General features: G+C 44.1%; 1 protein-coding gene across 4 annotated transcripts in view; it reads left to right on the top strand.

The window, feature by feature from the left end:
- The first annotated feature begins 12,333 nt into the window (after positions 1-12,333).
- The window catches only part of UBE2E1 (ubiquitin conjugating enzyme E2 E1), an 83,592-nt gene continuing 78,461 nt past the window's right edge, over positions 12,334-17,464 (top strand). The window contains exons 1-2 of one of the 4 annotated variants that reach the window (XM_024245074.3): positions 12,334-12,525; positions 13,680-13,864. In XM_024245074.3, the coding sequence (XP_024100842.1) occupies positions 13,713-13,864 (152 nt within the window). In that variant the 5' untranslated portion in view covers positions 12,334-12,525; positions 13,680-13,712. Of the gene's footprint in view, positions 12,526-12,741; positions 13,038-13,679; positions 13,865-16,293; positions 16,995-17,464 lie in introns of those variants that run through there. The other 3 variants (XM_054552506.2, XM_009239278.4, XM_003776300.5) reach the window with 3 other exon arrangements.

Below are 17,464 nucleotides of genomic sequence, written 5' to 3'. Positions count from 1 at the left end.
AAACTCTCTGTGGCTCGGTTTCCTCACCTATACAATGGAGGTGATAATAGTACTCATCTCTCATGGTTATTGTGGGGATTAGCTGAAATAGTGAGTGGCAAGCTCTTGCACAGGGCTTGACATAGTGATTGCTCAGTGATAGGTGGTGGTGGTGTTATTATGATGTTGCTGTCATTGTCTCCTGTGGTTTTTATCATACCTTGTGAAGTTAGAGAGACTAGTATTAGTTTTGTCTCTCATAGAAAACTGATAAAAGAGGTTAAATGATGTTCACAGTTCCAGCTACAGTTCCAGCTTCAGTTCCAGTGGTGGTAAGACAAATGAGAAGTGGTAGATATTGCTCCTTCTCAAGAGACGCTTTTTAAGTGGCAAGCAGTCATCACTTCCTGATGTGATACAATGGGACATACACAGTGTCACCTATGCTATGACTTGACTATCTTGCCAAAAATGTGTAACTGGCATTGAATCACGCCTTACTATGAAATCCTAAATTATAAGACATAGAAGAGATAGAGTTCCTCAAAAGAGAAGATCGCAGAAAAAAAAGAAAAAAACAAGAAATAAAAAGAGATAGAGGGGTCATGTTAAATGGTACCGTGTAGAAAAACAATCAAGCTAATCCAGAATGTGAGACATTCTGCAATACAAACTGGCCATATGTCTTTTCAACAAGTCAATGCTACAAATAAAAGAAAGGCAGAAGAGGTGGAATAATTAGGGGATTGTTCTAAATTAAAAGAAACATAACAGGCCCAGTGTAGTGGCTCATGCCTGTAATTCCAGCACTTTGGAACGCTGAGGCAGGTGGATTGCTTGAGGCCAGGAGTTCGAGACCAGCCTGGGCAATATTGCAAGATCCCATCTCTATAAAAAATACAAAAATTAGCTGGGCATGGTGGCTCACATGTGTAGTCCCAGCTATTTGGGAGGCTGAGGTGGAAGGATCACTTGAGCCTGGGAGATTGAGGCTGCAATGAGCCACGTTTGTGCCGCTGCATTCCAGCATGGGCGACAGAGTGAGAGACAAAACAAACAAAAGCAATGTTCATGATCTTTAGTAGAATAGTGATTTGAACCTAAAAGAAAATTAGAGAATTAAATATGGATGGAATATTTATGCAATACCAGGGACCTATTGCTAGTTTTGTCAAATGTGATAATAGTATGTGTCTAGCTTTTGAAAAATCATATTGAAGAATTTAAGGGTAAATTATCTTTTTCTTTTTTTTTTTTTTTTGAGACAGTCTCGCTCTGTTGCCCGACTGGAGTGCAGTGACACAATCTCGGCTCACCGCAACCTCCGCCTCCCAGGTTCAAGCAATTCTCCTGCCTCATCCTCCTGAGTAGCTGAGATTACAGGCTCATGCCACCACACCTGGCTCATTTTTGTGTATTTAGTAGAGATGGGGTTTCACCATGTTGGCCAGGCTGGTCTCAAACTCCTGACTTCAGGTGATCCGCCCACCTTGGCCTCCCAAAGTGCTGGGATTACAGGCGTGAGCCACTGTGCCTGGCTGGGTAAATTATCTTGCTATCTATAATTTACATTAAAATGATTTAGCAAAAAAAGATTTGAAAATTTTTGATAATAAAAAGTAAACAAAATTTAAAAGAACCATTTTAGAAAGCAGAAGCTATGTGTCAAAGTTGTTCAGGACGTGACCCAGCACAGTGCCATATCCAAATGTCCATTCAGTGATAGTGACACACAGCACAGCTCTGCCTTCCACATCTTACACAATTAGGAGTTCATGTACATTTCATGAGGAGAGGACACAAAAATCCTACATTTAAGGGGGTAAAAACACCCCACCTTATACTCCTAAGGAAAACCTCTTTAGCCATTCCTACAAAGGGTCACACATAAATTCTCTAGTTTCGGGGCCTGTGTAGCACTTAGATGTGCAATGAATAAATGATAGGATAAAATTAATAATATGGGTTTATAATATAAACACATTGGAACTGTAAGTACTTTTTAAAAAAAAAAAATCAGAGCACGGTTAATAGTCTGGGTAAAGATTGATTCACAAGCAGAGACAGAGCTAAGAAAAATCTATAGGATTTGAATTCCCAACTCTGGGATCTGCACTAAGCCACTCATTTACAAGTGAGAAAGTTTGAGGAGAGTAAATGTATTCACCTCCCAGTTCATAAAATCTTTATTTTACTTTCAAGCCAAGTTTGAGAAAAATCACAAGTTTTCATTTTATTCTCTAGCAGTTTCCAAAAATAACATCTTAAATATATACCTCATACACCAACCCACCACCCCAAAGATTTATTTTAAGCTAAGACACAACTGGAACCAAGTGAACTCTCAGCATTGGAACATAAATCTCAGTGTTAGAAAGAATCCCATCTATCTTTCTATACTAGTCACAGATACACTGGTACCAAGGAGTGATCGAGAAATTGGGGGTAACTGGCTTTTTTTATTATTTGAGAGTTTCTGAATAGAAATCTTAACTTTTTATAATTACGAGAAAAAAACTGTTTTCAAAAAAAGTTATGGCTCTCAACCCCTCAATATAGTAAAAATTAAGAACCCTAAGAAGAGAGCAAATGTTTCCTCAAATTATCCAGTCTTAAATCTTTCTTCTAGATTAGACATAAGAACCTGAATAACTCACAGATGTTTCTGAGAATGGCCTTTTCAAACAAAAAGTGCTGATTATGATAGGTGTATTGCTTCCAAGAATAAATGAGCGAATCTTACAGAGGAGAATTAGCCTGTTAAGAAGCCTAAATATTTTCACCAACATTTTCCATACTTGCCCATCTTGTGATTGACAAACTTCCCAGGGAAGTTTTTTTGTGCTTTAAACTTTGAAAATCCTAACTTGCTCAACAGCCAGCTGTTTTTTAGATCTCTCAATTTAACATTTCTAAGAGGCTGGACTACCTTTCCATCTAAAGAGAAAGAGAATTAATTCCAGTAATGGACATAAATCCTTTGAAAACATCCTTCTCTTGATAGTTTTCCAGAACAACTTAAGCAGAAGCATCACGTACATGGGCCATTCTGATTCATTCATTTAGAGAGGAACATTTCTGGGCAAAAACCCCAGATGTTTTCTGACCTACCTGTTTGTTCATGCTCTTTCAGGGCTCTTGTCAGTGTAATAATCAATCAACAGGTGGTTACTCAGCTCCTGGAATGAGCTTGGCACTGGGGTGGAGCTGTAATACAGCAGGGGTCCTGGCCTCCCTTTGCTTGCAACTTCTTGACCAGCAGGAAACAACACAAAATTGTATATAAGTGAGATTCGGCTGCATGCATTCTGGTAGTAACTAAAGCTTTCATTCTTAGCAACTCTGGATCAGCCAAAGAAAGGTCGCTGAATTGAACGTTGAAACAATACGTTAGGCCAGGAGACATGTTAGACTGGACTGATAACAGCTACTTTTTTTTTTTTTTTTTTTTTTTTGAGACGGAGTCTCGCTCTGTTGCCCGGGCTAGAGTGCAGTGGCGTGATCTCGGCTCACTGCAAGCTCTGCCTCCTGGGTTCACGCCATTCTCCTGCTTCAGCCTCCCGAACAGCTGGGACCACAGGCGCCTGCCACCACGCCCGGCTAATTTTTTTGTATTTTTAGTAGAGACGGGGGTTTCACAATGTTAGCCAGGATGGTCTGTATCTCCTGACCTCGTGATCTGCCCGCCTTGCCTCGGCCTCCCAAAGTGCTGGGATTACAGGCGTCAGCCACCGCGCCCGGCCAACAGCTACTATTTATTGGGTAGTTAGGCCGTGCCAGGAACAAGACTAAGCATTTTACAGATGTTTCTCGCTTAACCTTCAAAAAAACCTTATGAAGTGAGTTTTACTTTCCCAATTTTACATATGCAGCAACAAAGTTTCAGGCAGATTTTACAACTATCCAAGGATGCGTAGCCAGTAAGCAGCAAGGCAGGTATGAAAACTCGGGTCTGTTCATTCTCATAACTACCCTGAGCTGGGCTCTTCTCTGGGATGGAGGAGTGGAGAAAAAGGAAGCAATGGGGAAAAGGGGGCAAGGATACTCCCCAAGTTTCTGCCCCTGACTATCTGTGGAGAACCCAGTGGTGATGTGTGTAGTTTCAGCCACAAAACCAAAGTGATTATGCTCACCATTTTCCTGTTTCCTGCTACTTCACCAAGATCTGAAGAGACTTTTCAAGATGACTAAAGGCAGAGATGAAAAGGGGATGTAGGAATCTTTGCTTCTATCCTCTCAATCACGTTGGGAAAGTATCTGTGTGGGCTTCTTTTTTTTTTTCTTTTTGGGGCGGAATCTTGCTCTGTCGCCCAGGCTGGAGTGCAGTGGTGTGATCTAGGTTCACTGCAACCTCCGCCTCCCAGGTTCAAGCCATTCTCCTGCCTCAGCCTCTGGAGTAGCTGGGACTACAGGCACACGCCACCATGCCCAGATAATTTTTGTATTTTTAGTAGAGACGGGGTTTCACCACATTGGCCAGGCTGGTCTCGAACTCCTGAACTTATGATCCACCTGCCTCAGCCTCCCAAAGTGCTGGGATTACAGGCTTGAGCTACCACGCCCAGCCTTAGGTTAGCTTTTAATTAAGTAATTCAGGAAACAAGGGGTGTGTGTGTGTGTGTGTGTGTGTGTCCGTGTGTCCAGCCCAATGCTCACTACTGGGTGGATATCAAAGACTATGAGACAGCCCAGATCCTGGAAAGCAGTAGTAGCTGGGTGGATAGAACGAGAACATGCCTGCCTCCATGGAGGTTTCCTCTTGCTTCTGTAGTCCCTGACCGCTGCTCCATGCTTGAAGGATAGAGATGTGGATTCCACAAGTCCCCATAGTCAACTTTGATTCCCTCAAGGGAAAGGTCTCGGTTCTGCTGCTACCTACTTGCCTGGCCTCAGAAAACTCATCCTTCCTTCCTGCACCTTGGTGTCTTCATCGGTCAATAGAACGGGGAACACTTGATGGTCTCTAGAGCTCTTCCGGTTTGGAATTCTGTGACTCTTATGTCAAGGCTTGAATTCCTTACAATGCTGGGGGCTGGGGGGTGGCGGTCACTTTAGGCTTCACCTTGGGGTCACCCACCCCCTTTCAGTGAACAACACCCACCCACATGTTCCTTGTCAACTGCTTGATGGTGTAATCATGTATGCATGAATCACGGAACATCAGAAGAGATGGGGAAAAGAGAAAGAAAGGCATAGTGCTAAAGGCAAGGATATCTTTCATTCCCTACCTTGGTTAACCTTTTCTTGCATGCCTACTAAGGGCCAAGCACTGTTCTTAAAAAAACAGTTCTAAGCAGACAAATTCTCTAACATGGGACTTAGATTCCCAGAGCTTCAACATTAAATTAATTAAAATAAGCATGGAGAATTAGGAATTAGGAGCTGCTTCCCCAAGCCTAGACTTCCTCAATGGTGTCTTCCTTGGTTTCCTTGACTCCTTTCTGGCTTTTCTATCAAACTAATCTTCTTAAAATACCCAGAGGCTAAAATGCCTGTAATGTTTATCCCTTGTACTTTTCATCCTGTAATGAAATCCAGGCTTCTTAGCTCATTGTTGAGCCCCTCCACAAGCTCTTGGTACCTACTTTTCATCCTTCTTCCTCTCCGTTCACTTTGTTTTCTGAGTCTTTCAACCAAAATTAGTCTATTCATGGTCTTCCCAATCGCCTTCTGCATTTTTCTGCTTCCATAGATATTTTTTGTTCTTTAAAGATTCAGTGGTTGGATTTTAAAAGTATACTAAAGTAATGCACATTTATTTTAAGAAATGATACAGAAATATGTAATGAGTTAGCAATCTCTCCTTCATTCCACTCCGTTTCATTTCCTCTGAGGTAACTACATATTTATATTTTTTCAGTTTCAAACTTATGGAAAAGTCGCAAAAATAATACAGAAAACATCCATGTACCTTTAGCCAGATTTACCAATTAGTAACATTTTTTTAACTCTTTGAAATAGTTTGCAGACATCACGTGCATTTATACCTTCATAGCTCAGTGTCTATTTCCTAAAAGCAAAAATATTCTTCATATAGTTATCAACTTCAGGAAATTTAACATTGATACAATACTTTAATCTAACTTCCATACTCTAATTTTTTCAGCTGACCCAATTCTGTTCTTTATAATTTTTTTGCCGTTCAGTACAGGGTCTGATCAGGATCACATATTATATTTAGTTCTTGTGCTTCTTTAGTCTCCTTTAATCTAGAGTCTCAATTTTTCCTTGTCTTTCATGCCAGTGATGCTTTTAAAGAATAAAGGCCAGTTTCTTTTTGTTTCTAATAAAATACTATTTTGATAATATTTTACAGTTTATAATTTATATATATGTAATTTTATATTTTAATAATAGTCTATTTCAGGTCTGATGTTTTTCCACATCATTTTCAATGTCATTTCAATACCTGAGAATGTCTCTTCATTTTCCCAAGCCCTACTTGTCCTTCTAGGCTCAGCTCTAATCCCTTTTCCTCTGGTCCTTACTGGAGGCCAGAGGGTACCTCTTGGAACTCTTTACATCTTGGGTCCAGTGTGGTAGCTCATGCCTGTAATCCCAGTGACTCCACTGGGGAGGCCAAAGCAAGAAGATTGCTTGATCCCAGGAGTTTGAGGTTACAGCAAGCTATGATTGAGCCACTTCACTCCTGCCTGGGTGACAGAGCAAGACCCTGTCTCTAAAAAGAAAAAAAAAAAAAGAAACAACTTTTTACATCTGTCATAGCACTTAGCACTGTACTTAGCCTACACAGACTAATTAATAAATATTTGTTGATTAATTTATTTGAGGCACAGCCATGACTTCAATCGGTGGCAAAGACAGAACTTGTCCTGTAGGCTTAGCAAGTTGTGATTGGTATCTTTGCTGCCAATTGCTTCTGGGGTTTACAATTGAGGTAAATTTTGGATTCAAATTGGATCCCTGACTATAGATTTGCCACACCATGGAACTGTGGAGAAGTTGATATTTTTTAAAAGTTTCACAATAGATAATTAAGAACATGAAATAAAAATATTTATTCTCTACTATTTTATTCCTCCAAAGTTCAGTAAACTGGAAGAGTGTTCAATTCAGGAAAAGGTTTCAGAGACTAATGAACCAAACTGCTCAAATTATAATCCTACATATTCTAATGTAGTCTATTCTTGTGTGATCAATGTATAGAAAGTTGAAGAAGGCTAGTTTGTTTAAAAAATGGGTCCTACAGAGGAGATGCTAAATTATAAACTGAGAAGAGTACTTTCATACTAATCACTATCCTTTTGTGGACATCAAATCAACCTTTTTGCCCTTGCCTGAGGCAACATTAGACTCTTACCAAGTCTTGATAAATTTTGAAAATCACATGGTTGTTCAATGCCTCCATGTGGTAGAAAAAAATAATTTAGCTCTGTCCTACCTTCCTGTGTTAGCAATATTCAGGCCAATAAAGTATGATAGTGCTTAGGGTCCTTCAATGGGATCAGTGCTATTTTATTTTTTTTAAAAGGCCTATGGAAAAATGACCCAAATTGAAGGTAAATGCCCCAGATCACATTTGTCTTTATGGAATCGACTCTTGTTTTTGAACTTTCCTTATCTTTCTTACAAGGAATGGATTTTTCAGCCAAAGGAGAATTATAAAATGAAACAAGTCGATTGAAATCCAGTGAGTCCATTTTTCCCAGAAAGGCTTTATATAAATTCTTTATAAGTTGCAAACACAAGATTTTTTTTCTTTGGACGGAAAAAGGAAATCTTTTCTTTTTCTTTTTTATGGAGTCTCACTCTGTCACCAAGGCTGGAGTGCAATGGCATGATCTCGGCTCACTGCAACCTCTGTCTCTCAGGTTCAAGAGATTCTCCTGCCTCAGCCTCCCGAGTAGCTGGGATTACAGGCACGCACCACCACATCCAGCTAATTTTTGTATTTTTAGTGGAGACGGGGATTTCACCATGTTGGCCAGGGTGGTCTCAAACTCCCGACCTCAGGTGATCCGCCCACCTCAGCCTCCCAAAGTGCTGGGATTACCAGCGTGAGCCACCGCGCCCAGCAAAGGGAATCCTTTCTATTCAGCAATAAGGTAAGTTAAAAAACTATATTAACCAACATTAACTTGCTTGACAATTCTTTGGACATGAAATTGGCCAAAGAGAATCTTTATGAAATACTTGAATTTCAGTGTAAGTAACAAGTCAAAAAGTTAAACCAAGTCTCCTTCTTTCAACTGTATTATTTCACCTCCTAGGGATCAACTAGCACCTTGATCTTCAAGTGCTTCCACTTAAATGTACTTGATACACTAAAGATGACTTGAAGGAGAGTTGGGTCATTCTGAAAACCAGGAATAGGTACTAATAAAAACTGGAGCCCACTTTCTCAAAGTCCACAAGATGTCACAGTGTAATACTACTTGGGCTTCTGTGACTGGATGTGTTTTTTAAAATGTAAATTGAGCATTACCATCAAAGCATTCAGTGCATATGTATGCATTTGCTTTACACATGCATAGACTACAACTGAAAACTGCTTTCTCCAAAGGAAATTAGGGGTGGGAGAAGGGGCAGAAAGATATTTTCGTGGCATATTCTCGGTTTCTTTAGAATAATATAGCATGAAAATGTATTATCTATTTAAAATATATCCATATAGGCAAAATAAATAAATAATGAGGATTACTCTCAGGATGAGGATGGAGGTGGTGAACTTCAATAGCAGTCATTAGTTCAAGCAAATGTTACAAATTCAGTGATTCCCTTAGCTTGCTTCCCACTTTCCAAACTGCCTTGATTGTTAATATATTCTCAAAAATATTATCAGAGAATATTATATTTATTTTATTTATTTACTTATTTTGAGACAGGGTCTCACTCCCACCACCCAGGTTGGAGAGCAGTGGCACAATCACAGCTCACTGCAGCCTCAACCTCTGGGGCTCAGGTGATTCTCCCACCTCAACCTCCCAAGTATCTGGGACCACAGGCATGTGCCACTAGGCCTGGCTAATTTTTGCATTTTTTGTAGAGACAGAGTCTTGCCATGTTGCCCAGGCTGGTCTTGAATTCCTGGGCTCAAGCAATCTGCCTGCCTTGGCCTCCCAAACTGCTGGAATTACAGGCGTGAGCCACTGCACACGGCCCTTTTATATTTAATACATTTTTCTGCAATGTAATTGAGGCTCTTCTCCCACTCCAATATTGCCAGAACTGACAAGATCATCTGTGGATAGCACGGGTCATAACAACAATTTTGCCACCAATTTACTGCATGACCTTGGATAAGACATACTGGCTTTCTTTTTTTTTTTTTTTTTTGAGACAGAGTCTTGCTCTGTCGCCAGGCTGAAGTGTGGTGGCGCGATCTCGGCTCACTGCAACCTCCAATCAAGACTCGCTGGTTCAAGAGATTCTCTTGCCTCAGCCTCCCGAGTAGCTGGGATTCCAGGCACATGTCACCAAGCCCAGATAATTTTTGTATTTTTAGTAGAGACGGGGTTTCACCATCTTGGCCAGGATGGTCTCGATCTCCTGACCTCGTGATCCACCTGCTTTGGCCTCTCAAAGTGCTGGGATTACAGGCATGAGCCACCGCACCCGGCTAACATACCGGCCAACATAACTTTCTTTGCTTTGATTTCTTTATCTGTAACATGACAAGTGTGAACTAGAAGATATCTTAGGCCCCTTCTAGGCATAAAATGCTATGATTCCTTGAGTGTATGTTTCTCCTGGAAGGTTTCTTATATTTTCATCAATTCTAAGTTATAAAAACCCCATGTCCTCTTTTCTGCCCTGGTGACAAAAAACAAAAACATAAAAGCAACAACAAAAAAAACCCCAAACCCATGTCCTAAGAAAATTCCACTAGAGTGGAATTATTAATAATTTACTTTGCATAACAGCTAATAAATCACCTTACTTACAGATACACATTTGACCCTGCCAGTCAGTAGAGCACAGGTATTTCTGCCCTTTATGGATGAGGGAACTGAGGCTCAGGGAGGTCAATTTAGCTTTTTAGGCCTTGTAGTTAATAAGAAGGAGAGATAGAAAGTTGTGTACGAATTTTTTTCCCCTAAGACAGCTGCATACAGGTCTTAAAAACAATTTGACATAAAGATTAGTCTTTTGAGAGGACTGGATTCTTTTCTAAACATTTTGAAGTTTTTATTCCCTGTCATCAGGTCATTCCAAAACCATAAAGCACTAACTTAACCAGCTGGTATTAGAGATTAGAGGGAACGGTACGCAAAAGAGGGCAAGAAACCTTCCAGACAGGTGGTTGGGAAATCACTTTTCCTTATAGGAGGAGCCGTTAGATTTCATGATTTCTTTCACAAGGAATCAGTCCAACCCAAGCATCAGTAACGCAACACAAAATATCATGTTCTGTTTCAAAAGAATTATTATTATAGCTGGTAGGCAATTTATGCAAACCAGTATTAAAGAAAAAATTCATCTACTGTCCTGATCACTTCAGCAATTCAAACCTTTTACTTTCCTGTGATATCTGCTAGTTCTTGTCTTTATAACACATGATGTTTTTACTGGTTGTATTCATAATGTAGACATATATTTTTAAGTATCAGAAATCCAAATTTTCATAGGAGGAAATTTCAATTTTAATAACTTTTTAGATTATTTTCCTCATCCTGAGTTTATTTCATTTGCTTATTGTTTTCTTCTGAATTTACATCTTTTCATCAGAACAAAAAGAATACAATCGGTTTTTCAGAAGTTTAAAAAATTTTTTCAAATATACAGCAGAGAATGTCATCATTTTTATATACTCTACCAGGACTCCTGAAACCAAACACTTAAGAAAGGTTATGTCTGGAGATTTTTTCAAAATCTATATGCATTTCAGTGGTGGAGAAATAGTTCTGTCTGGAAGCAGGAGGCTGAAATTATGACCCTGAAGATTTCTTCCAGCTTTTGAACTTCTTATTCTATGACAACTCCTGGTAGATACAGGTTTCCTGGTAGGGATTGAGCAAGAAGCATGCACAATTACTTTATGAGTCTTGATAAAGCTGGAATTTCAGGTTGATGGTTAGAAGGAGTTCAGCTGGGTCGTGAGAATGCTTGTTTTCCTGGTTACTGGATATGCCATGGGCTGTGTATCTTGTGTTGTCCTGTGGTGACTGAAGCCACTGTTGCCGTGGAAAATGATGGCAGTTTGAATGAGATAATTTAGAGTGACCTATGGAAATCTGAGGCTGTCTCCTTAATGTACAAGACCTTGTATGTGTGGCACTGTTGTATTTGAATGGCACACATCTCTTTAGTTCCCTTCAACTGAAATGACAAAAGGTGAGAAACTGAATCGTAATTTGATGGCTTAATATTAAAAAAAAATTTGGCAAAAATGCTAAATAAGGAACGATTCAGAAGAATTGCTGATCATTTCAAAAATATTATTTGCATAGCATTTGTAGGTAGCTAAAGAAAGAGAAAAATGGCTTAATATTTTTTAAAAATTTGGTCAATTTAGCGATCTGGGAATTCTGCGATCCCCAGAACTTTCCATCCAATTTCCAAAAACCAAACCTTACATCTAATGTAAAATGACACAAAAAATTCTAAATCCAGTCTAATTCAGTAGTATATAGCTTATTCCCAGTGATTTCTCACATTCGCAAGCCCGTTACACGTTGGTTTTACCTGTCACCTAAACCTTTGTATCACTCTTATAAAACCACATCACTTTCTATAAAAAGTGACTGGAAGAATCTAATATTGTAAAACTGCACGTGCCTCGCGTGACCTGAGCAGAAAATTCCTAGTTTGGGATTTTCTCACAGGCGTGCCTAAACTGACCTCTGCTCCTAGCAGGTAAATTGCTAGAAGGAGAAGCAAGTGTCAGTCCAAAGAAAACCCTTGTTGTGTGATTTTTTTTTTCTCTTTAATCGCTTTTTAGGTGGAGTTCCCGCTGCATTCTCTAAAGTCTTTGCCACCACCAGATTACCATCGTTTTCACTAATTTGCCACCTCCCTACTCCTCTCCTTTCCAAAAGCCCTCATTGGAAAGAACTTTCTCTCGTGACCCCCCTATTCCATCTAGTTCCAATCACTCCCAGCGCCCCCCATCTCCATCGGCTTCCCCTCTCCCGCCCAGAATCCAGGTTCCCAAACCACTTAAGAGAAAATTCACAACCCTCGCCCCCTTCCCGGGCGTCCAGAGGAGGCGCTGGGCTGGGGGTGTGTGTGGGGGACAGGGTTTCCTGGGGTCTCCTGGGTCTTCCTCGCGCACCCCCAGGAGGTGTTGCAGGGGGAGGGGAGCGCGGGTGGGTGGGACCGGGCCGGGTGGGGGAGGGGTGAGGGCGAGGAGGAGGAGGAGGAGGAGGAGGAGGAGGAGGAGGAGGAGGCGGCGGCGGCGGCGGCGGCGGAGGAGTGGTGTGTGTGCGAGCGTGTGTGGCTGGGGGAAGCCATTGCCTGTTTAATAGTTGCTGTTGCTGCACTTCCGCTTCTCTCCCAGCGAGAGAGAGACACGAGTGGCCAGGCCCAGCCGCAGCCGCAGCAGCAGCCGCCGCGGCGGCACGGAGGAGCCAGACACAAAGAGAGGTACGGGGATCCCCCCAGCGGCCCGCCGCCCCCCGGCCGCGCCGCCGGGCCTCGGGGACACCCCTCGCCGCCTCCCCCGACTCGCGCCGCCGGGGCCGCCGGGCCGCAGGGCACGGGGCCGGCGGGGGGGGGAGCGGAGAGGGGCTGGGGAGCCCCAGGGGTCCGGGGCCCGCCCGCGGGGGATGGGCAGGGACCCCGGGCCGCGTGGGGTGTGGGGGCCGCCCGCATCGGGGGCGGGGGTCATTGTGGCTCGAACTGTCAGCGCTGCCCCAAGAGCCCCCACTGGCCACCGAGGGGCCCGGGAGCGGGGGTGGGAGGGAGTTGGGGGAGCCCCGTTTTCCCCAGGGGCGGGGGGTTCGCGGGGATTAACCCCTCCGGGGCGGAAGGGCTCATTGTTATTTCTTCGCTGCGGAGGCCGACCCCCCCCCGCCCCATTCCCCGCCGCAGCCCCTATCCCCCTACAGGAGTGGCGATCGGGCGTGTGCTCCGGACCCCCGCCCGACCGTGTAGACGTGAGCAGGGCGGCCCAGAGGCAGGCAGGCCGGGAGGGGCGTCGGGGCGCGGCGCGGGGGGGCCTCGGGCCTCGTCGCCCCTGCCCCCCGCCGGCCTCTCCCTTCCCCCACCCGGGCACCCGCTCCCCGCCTCCGTACCCCTGTTTCGGCTTCCTCTCTTACTCCTTCCCGCCCCTCCTCTCTTCCCGACCTCGCCAAACTCCGCTCGTGGCCCCACAGTCTCACCCGGGCCACCGGCCCCTCACGACCCCCGGAAAGCGGACAAAAACAGCCCCGAGGCCGGCCGGCCGCCGGGACCTTCCCTCCCAGCCCCGCCGTGGCGCCCCGCGCCCCCGCCCTGCCCTCCTTCGCCTCCCGGGCTACTCCCTCCCTGCCCAGCGGAGAGCCCCGGGGGGCGAGGGAGGGGCCGCTCTCCTAGCTCCAGACCGTTTTCCCACAGCGTTCCCCACTTGGGGCCAAAAATAAACAAGCCGCGTCCGATTTGCAAAAGCCTTAATGGGCCTGCAGACTTTGAAAAGCGAGTGGAGGGCGGTGGGCGGCCGCGTGCGCCCCTAGTCAATGCCCTCCTGACAGCACCCGAGTTCCTTATTTACACTGGCTGCATGGTTTGTGTGTTTCTGTTTTGTTTCCCTCCCCCTGCAGGGGCTGTTTGCGGGGTGGGGTGGGGGGTTCGCTATGTCGGATGACGATTCGAGGGCCAGCACCAGCTCCTCCTCATCTTCGTCTTCCAACCAGCAAACCGAGAAAGAAACAAACACCCCCAAGAAGAAGGAGAGTAAAGTCAGCATGAGCAAAAACTCCAAACTCCTCTCCACCAGCGCCAAGAGGTACTGTGCTCTTTTTTTTTTTTCCACAGGCTTCCTATTTTCCGAACTGCCTCTTGCTGCATTTGGTCTGCCTCCCAATGAGGATAGCTTAAACGCTCCTCATGGTTTATGTGTTCTTAAAAATGAAAGAAGGGCCTTGGAAGCCCTAATTATTTTCTCTATTGCTGCTTCTGTTTTTTTTTTTTTTTAATCATTGCTCACATGCAGCTGTTGCGGCTTGCCTCTCGCATTTCTCGCAGAAGTTTGTAAGATTCCTCATTACTTTTATTAGTGACCCCCAAATCTGATTTCAGATTTCTTGTCCTGCTAATGGTTAATCTGTGACCTTCCCCAAGGCCATGATCCCATTTCTTAATTACTAATATCAGCCCAGACAACTGCATCAAAATGAATTCTGTGACCATTTTACCTTCTCGTCACCTGTTGCATGGATGATCTTTTCTAAATAGAGCTTTCTTCACAAATTGCATAAGAAATAAGAAACTCATATTAGCAGGTACAAAATTTAGTAGGTGAAGACAGATGTTTTCTGGTGGAATTTAAAGAGATTTTTCTGAGAGTTGAGGCGAATGAATCAGTAAGGGATTATAAAATGGTTATTCTAGGTTATTTTTGTGGTTCTCTTTAAAAACTTCAGTTTACCAATTTCAGGGAGACTTGTCTTTTTTTCATGCTATTTGCTGTCCTCATGCTGTGAAAATGTTACTTTGCCTTATTTTTTCAATTTAAGTGGTCTCCCTTTTACTTTATTCGTTTCCTCTTAAGGCTCTGAAGGTAGCTACTTTTTATCCCTGCCATCCTAAGTGGTCTCCCTTTTTCTTTATTCTTTTCCTCTTAAGGCTCTGGAGGTAGCTACTTTTTACCCCTGCCATCCTTCAGTAATATCCTCTGATTGCCATGACCCTCAAAATAATCTTTAGTGGATTCCTAGGAGCCCTGAGACACCCTTTCATAAATCCTTCTGCTCTCAGAGTTAGGCAGTTGTTAAAAAGGTGGCAAACTAGGAAGATAGTAAGAACTCCAAATGATGGGTTAGATAGGGATACCCTTCTTAAAAATTTTTAAAATGAAGTAGAACATGAGACTTTAGATCTCTCCCCTGAGTAGTGAGCCTGGAAGTCAGGGTTTGAGAGTTTGTTCTGTCATTCTGCCTGACTTGTAATTTGAAAACTTGGCAGTGTTTTGGTGACCTAACCATGGGCTGATGAAGGAGTGACTTTTAAAAAATAGTGTGGAGGTCTTAAGTGGCAAGGTGCCTCTGCAAGATTGTTTCTCATTTTTATAGGTTTGGTTTGATTGTACAGCTTCTCAGAGGCCTAACTGACCCTCACTGATTAGCCCTGTGCGGTTTTCCTGGAACCTGACATCTACTCTGCCCACTTGGGACGGGCCCTTCCTTAATACTGCGCCCCACCTCAATCCTCTAGGCTCTCTGATCCTCATTCACGTTTTGGCCTCACGTGCTCAAGCCAGGATACTTGCTTTTGGTAATTTGCATTTTTATATTTTGCTAGATATCCCTGGTGTACATGAATATATTTGGGGGTAAAGACACAGGTATCAAATAGAAAATACTCTGCTTTTGTTGTGAGTGAATTACAGAGAGGGGGATTTTTTCACTAGACATACTTTGTCTGTTTATTTTAAACAAGTTAAAAATTTATTTGGAAGTTCTGGAAAAGAGATGATAGGTGTAGAAAAATGAAAGGTGGGAAGCTACAAATAGTAATTTTACCTATAAATTAACATCAGGGCTTTTGTTTTGTTTCTGCAATGAATTTAGCTCCCTGATAATCTTGCTGAAAGAGTAGCTATTAGTGTTAAAGCAGACCTAAGGTTAATAGAAAAAGGTAAAAAAATGGAGAGGGACAGTGTATCCAGGAAAGAGAATGAGGAAAATTGATGTTAGTGGGACCCTATAGAGGCTGTTCTGTGAAGTATATTGATTTGGAAGGTAGGTGTTGCCCATAGAATTGGAAGGGGCACATTCACCAGGAGTAGGAGTGAAAAAGAAGCCTAAATTGGCAAACTAACAGGCTAACTGCATGTTGGAAAGTGGTTTCTAAACCGTGGGTAGAGGAAAAGCCCCCATTGCAAGTGGTCTGAACAAGAATGACTCTCTGGAAATAGGTATGAGTTACTCCTGCAAATCTCTCGCCAGTTTTTTGGAAATGCAAATGCTGTCTGTCAAGATGAAGTTGATAAAGCTTTTTGGTATTAACGCTTCTTAGGTATTAAAGAAACAACTACCTTTTTTGTGACTTTTATAGTGGGAGTTGGGTTGGCAAGGAGGACTGAAGTCAATATGTATTTTTATATGCGTTGTGCTCCGGGGAGGAAATTTTTGCCTACGCGTGTAGGTCTTAAAATACAGTTATTTGAAAAGATGCAGGTAAAGAATCAGGAAATCAATGTTCCAAACTTTGAGTCTAATGTACAGTCATGAGTCAAACAGCGGGAGTATGAATGTCTCAGAAATGAAACGCTTTTTGGTAGCAGTAGAATTTAGCAGGACACAAATACGTGTCAATTGAGATTGTGAACAAACCCCTTTCTAAAGTTGACAGATATGTAGGGACAGGAAATGTCCTCCAGTAGGAAGGTTTATAGAACCTCCCCCAGTCGTCGTCCTTAAATCCTGTTCCTCATTACATATAGCTCGTCCGTCCTCCTGTCCTCCTACCCGCAGAAAACCTTTGGAAAGGAAAACGCATCCTTTGTGAATTAGATTGCTGTGTATGTGTGTTTAAAATTTTTTTAACTACAGTGCTGCCTCGGTGAGATTTTTAAGTTGTAACATAGCCCCATTGGGCTTTATATGATAGGAGGAGGAAAGGTTATAAAATTAGGCACCGTTTAGAAGGTGGAAGAAGCTTAGAGGCCTTAAACTTTGTCGTATTAATTGATGCTCTAAGTGCCTAGGTAAGCAAAAGACAAAGGCCAGAGCTTGGTGTGAACTGCCTGGTGGCTTCGGCCTATGAGTGGGGGATGGGGCCCTTTGTGAAGTCGAGGGTTGGTGCGGAGGGAGAAAACTGCAGGTCTCCGGTCTATGCTCAGTGTGAGCTAGAGAGCGGACCATGAAGGAAGGCGGCAGACCCCGGGAAGTTAGAGGACGCCCGGGGAAAAGCAGGTCCGGGGAGGTGGTCCGAGAGTCCCGGCGAGCGTGCGGGGCGGAGGCAGGGTCCGCTGCACCTGTGCGGCCGCGGGCCGACCACTTGGGGTCCGTGGTGCCCGAGGGGCGGGCGGGGGTGTTCGCGCCCTGCTTTCGCGCGCGGTCTCGGGCCGAGGTTCTGGGCGCCGGGAGAGGAGAGCTGGGGCGGCGCGGAGCAGCCCCCGTGCGGGCACCCTGTTCCCTTCCCCCGCCCGCAACTTCACCGGCGCGGCGCGAGCCATCGGGGGCGCGCGCGGGGTGGGGGCGGGGTGGCCGGGAGGTGGCAGCCCACCGCTGGGGAGCGACCTGCGGTCTGGGCCTCCCGGGCACGCCGCGAAGGCTGGCAGGTCACTCGGGCCCGAGGGGCCTCGTGGGGAGCGGCCATGTTGGCTTCGTCACTGAGGACTCCGGGCGGGTCGGGTGTCGGGAGAGGCCTCGGACCTTCGGCC

Source organism: Pongo abelii, chromosome 2 (assembly GCF_028885655.2).
Source record: "Pongo abelii isolate AG06213 chromosome 2, NHGRI_mPonAbe1-v2.0_pri, whole genome shotgun sequence".
Classification (NCBI taxonomy): domain Eukaryota; kingdom Metazoa; phylum Chordata; class Mammalia; order Primates; family Hominidae; genus Pongo; species Pongo abelii.
The sequence above is the reverse complement of the archived record's forward strand: the minus strand, read 5'-3'. Positions and strand labels throughout refer to the sequence as shown.